This window comes from Tachysurus fulvidraco, chromosome 1 (genome assembly GCF_022655615.1).
Source record: "Tachysurus fulvidraco isolate hzauxx_2018 chromosome 1, HZAU_PFXX_2.0, whole genome shotgun sequence".
Taxonomy (NCBI): Eukaryota; Metazoa; Chordata; class Actinopteri; order Siluriformes; family Bagridae; genus Tachysurus; species Tachysurus fulvidraco.
The window spans coordinates 17,859,748-17,864,450 of record NC_062518.1 but is presented as its reverse complement, the minus strand read 5'-3'; the positions used below and the strand labels follow the sequence as shown (position 1 = coordinate 17,864,450).

The following is a 4,703-nucleotide window of genomic DNA, read 5'->3' as shown; positions in this document are numbered from 1 at the left end:
TGAAATCGTTTCCAAAGAAAGCAGAATTGAACTAACCCTTAATGCTGGCTACAATCCATACAGGGTTACCAGATTGGGCTCGAATCTGCAACAAATGTTTTTTATTTGTTTTTTTTAATCGTATTTTGCAGTACATATTACACTGTGATAGTGCGAGTAAATCAGCATGTAATTTGTAAAAATATTTGTGAAACTCTTTATACTTATTTGTGGATCATAGTGTATTTATTCAGAATAACGAAACAATTCTGACCCCATATGTGTGTGTGTGTATGTATATATGTCTGAGTGTGTGTGTGTGTATGTGTGTGTATGAGTAACCAGTCCTTAATTTATGTGTAACATGATCCGACAGTCCCAGTGATGAAGAAGAGAAATGGTCTGTTTTTCAGTGTCAGTGATGAAGTTCACATTACTGATGTGTTTATGTTCTTTCTCACCACATGACCTCCGAACAGGAAAAGGCCACATAATGGCAGGAAATCGTTCAGACCAGAGTGTGTGCTTGTGGATGTGAGAGAACATGTTTCAGGAAACTATTAGGCACGTTTCTCTGTAAGGAACGATCTGTGAAACTCATGGTTCTAAGAACAGGTCTGAGTGGAGGAGTGGACAAATGAAGTGGACAAACACAGATCTCACACACTCCCTCACACACACACACACTCCCTCACACACACACACACACACTCCCTCACACTCCCTCACACACACACACACACTCCCTCACACACACACGCTCGCACACACACGCTCGCACACACACACCCCCTCACACACTCGCACACACACACACCCCCTCACACACACACCCTCACACACTCGCACACACACACTCCCTCACACACACACACACTCCCACACACACACACACTCCCACACACACACACACTCCCACACACACACACACTCCCACACACACACACACACTCCCACACACACACACACACTCCCACACACACACACACACTCCCACACACACACACACACTCCCACACACACACACACACTCCCACACACACACACACTCCCACACACACACACACTCCCACACACACACACACTCCCACACACACACACACACACTACTCACTACGTTGGCAGTGTCGTTGTGTCCAGCAGCGTGCACCAAACTGCCCGTTGATGATGGTCTGAGGGCAGATGGTCTTGCCCCTGGCCATGCCGGGACACACGTCTCCACACTCTCCCTCGTTTTTATTGGTGGTGATGTAGTTGTCTTCCACAGAGTCGAGGACCTGTGACCAGTCGAGTGTAGAGAGGTAACACAGGTCCGGGTTCTTTTCCAGCCTCACGGCGCCGCGTGTGATGTTCATCAGACTGTGCAGTCCGATCTCCTTCAGCTGCAGCATCTCGAAGATGACCAGGGCGTAGTTGAAGAACAGGTTGTTACCTCGGATGACCGTGAGGTTGGGGAACAGGTCGCTCAGGCTCTCCAGGCCATAAACCCGGAACAGCAGCAGGTAATCCGTCACTACTGTCAGCTTGGGGAAGCTCAGACCCCGGAAGTCCTCTGCTCTCGTGTGGAACATCAGCAGGATCTTCAGGTGGCCCTCGATCACAGTGCAGTTCTCCAGAGAGTGCATGTTAGTCACATTGTTCCTGATGTCCTTACTCTGACAAACTGGGGCAAAAAGGAGTGAGAGCATAAAGCAGGAGAAGGAAGAAGTGAAGGAAGAAGAGAACACATACAGCAGCAGCACATTAATCTATTGAATAAACATACAGACGAGCAGAAAACAGAGGAGTGGACAGATAAATAAAACAGATCATGTGAACAAGGCCATAAGACAGTGGGGTGAAGCAGTGACACGTCTGTTTCTGGATCTGAACTCAGGTCAAAGCACAACTGCATTTATTCTCTCTAATATACTGTAGGGCACCTTCACTGGGAGAACTGCAATGTGTCAAATCCTCACACACACACACACACACACACACACACACACACACACACACACACACACACACACTCCTGCCTGTCACCTCTACACCTGTTACATATCATCATTTGATTCTGTATTTTGGTGTATTTTCTTCTCTACAGGAAATGAATGACAATTTATTGAAACACTTGACTGATTTACACAACAGCCAATCATGTTCCTGATACACTTAGCCACGCCCCCAACACACCTGAGGGAGGTATACAGTAGAGCTGCTTCACCTTGTACATGACACACAACACACCTTTAACTGCACGTACACAATACAGATAATCATATAATACATTTAACTTAAATAACAACGAGAACATTTCCACATCACGTTAAATAGTCACTGATATAATGAAAGCAGCAGGTTGGAACTTTTCAGGGTTTGTTTTTATTTTCACACCTCAAGACTTTAGACCAGATTTAGTGTTTATTATACATACATCGTGTAGGAAGAATATCTCTGTATTTGTACAGAAATAACCTGCATTCATCACTAATAGTGAATAAATCTGTATTAAATGTAATAAATAATAAGAGATTTAAATAGTTACTTACTTTCTGCACTGATCTGAAGCCAGTTCATCACAACAAACACAAACAAACTCCGGAGATTCATTATGTTTATCTGTCCGAACAGGGTTTCTTTTCACGCAAAAAATCCGTTTTACACCCAAAACAACATCTCAATAAAGAAATAAAAGCTAAAAGAAAGTCACCGTGTGGTGAAAGTTAGCATGACTGACTAGCAGGCTGTGATTGTTAGCTTAGCTTCAGGTCCAGCAGCAGACACAAAACTCACTGGTGTCCTGAACTCGTTATTCTTTATTAATCTGAACAAAGTCTTCATTTTGGCGCGGATTATTTTCACCTGAAGGAAATAAAATCTCCTCACGAAGCCAAACGGACAAACTAGCCCTAAAGCTAACTTTGCTAGTGACAAAAGGATCCACAAACTTTTTATTTCCGCCACCGACGGGTTTATTTACACACTTCTAGAGTTTAGTGGAATAAAACACACGAGTTAATCACACTGTCTGTTATGTGTTAATGCTGATGTAAGTTTTATGCACTTATTCTTTAGCCGATGCTAAACCTGCTAAAGCTAACACAGGCACACTAAGTCACGTCAAGCGTCTCACTTTTTATTTCCATAATCACCAATAAACGCGATGCAAAATAATGTAAAATTAATCAAATCCGTCACAAAGCTGACAAAGAATTATTTACTGCCGGCAGAAAAAAGCGAAGCATCAGCTGAGATTGTTTTTACAAAGTTAGTGTGAATTCCGTCGTTATGAAGTAAAAAGTGTTCAGTCCAAACACAAGGGCAGGATTTGTTCTGTCCACGCCGGAGGAAGCAGCTTTCATATGAGACTCTGTGCATCCTGAACACCAACCACACTGACGGTGTCAACACCGGGGGGAGGGGGGGGACGGGGGGGACAAATAGAGACAGGGAGAGGGGGGGCAGGGGGGACAAATAGAGACAGGGAGAGAGAGGGGGGAGAGACAGGGAGAGAGAGGGGGGAGAGACAGGGGGAGAGACAGGGGGAGAGGGATATACATACACACACATTACATGTACACATACATTACATGTACACACATGTACACACACATTACATGTACACATATACATTTAAAGTTAGATATTTATCATCTCCACCTTCACACAGTGCTCCCCTCACACCTAACCCTAACCCTCACACTTAACCCTCACACCTAACCCTAACTCTCACACCTAAACCTAACCCTCACACCTAACCCTAACCCTCGCACTTAACCCTCACACCTAACCCTCACACTTAACCCTCACACCTAACCCTAACATTCACACTTAACCCTCACACCTATCCCATATCCCTAACCCTCACACCTACATCAGAGAAACCTTGAATATTATTTAGTGTACTCAATTTTAATTTGCAGTCACCATCCCTTTAAACACTTTCTCTACACTGACTGAACTAATCCCTAACAGCTTGTTCTTCCATGTGGCCAACTCAGCTGAACCCGACAAAAAATTCCATAACACATTTTCCTCCTTTCATGATATCTATATTTAGGACCACTAATGTAGCATTTGTGAGAAAATGTTCCAGCCAGTCCTTCAAAACAGCGCTCTAAAAAACTAAAAAGGCCTTTCAATCTCACACACTCTGGGTAAACAAGTGGTCAACTGTCTCTTCTACCCCACAAAATGGGCACTCACTCCATCTGCATTGCTGGATTCAGGTGTGCCACGTGTCTGTTTGTTGCTATTGCCCCATGTAGAAGTCTCCACTGTAGGTCTGCTGTACGTTTTTCAGTAGAAGGCTTGTACAGAGACCTCCAGCATCCTCTGAAGTCAGGACCAAACAGTTCTGAGCACCTCCAAGTCTTTACTGTCTGAGCACAGGCCAGTGAGATACTTTCACACAGGTAATGTATAATGCCTTGATTGTAATCTGCCCCGTAAAGCCTGAGCCTCCAACGCCGCCCTACAGGCTCCAGGTAAAGCTGCTCACGCTCCATCCATCCAGGACATGAACCCCAGTGATGGGCTGAAGTGATACAGCTGTTCTCCATTTGTTTCTATTCCTCAGATGCTCAACCCTGCTACATCCAGCTTTCACCAGGCAATTATTTATGCTAGTATTATGGGATTGTGAAACAAAGGCTCTTCACAAATTACCTTAAAATGTCATTCCCGAAAACACGCCAGAATTTCTTGTAAAATTCAGCAGGTAACCCAAATATTCCTGGTGC

General features: G+C 44.4%; 1 protein-coding gene across 2 annotated transcripts in view; it reads right to left on the bottom strand.

The window, feature by feature from the left end:
- insra (insulin receptor a) overlaps positions 1-3,376 on the bottom strand; it is a 21,811-nt gene extending 18,435 nt beyond the window's left edge. The window contains exons 1-2 of one of the 2 annotated variants that reach the window (XM_047817637.1): positions 2,511-3,376; positions 1,094-1,642 (exon numbers count right to left, since the gene is read on the bottom strand). In XM_047817637.1, the coding sequence (XP_047673593.1) occupies positions 1,094-1,642; positions 2,511-2,571 (610 nt within the window). In that variant the 5' untranslated portion in view covers positions 2,572-3,376. The remainder of the gene's footprint in view (positions 1-1,093; positions 1,643-2,510) is intronic. The other variant, XM_027153649.2, reaches the window with a different exon arrangement.
- Positions 3,377-4,703: the final 1,327 nt, after the last annotated feature.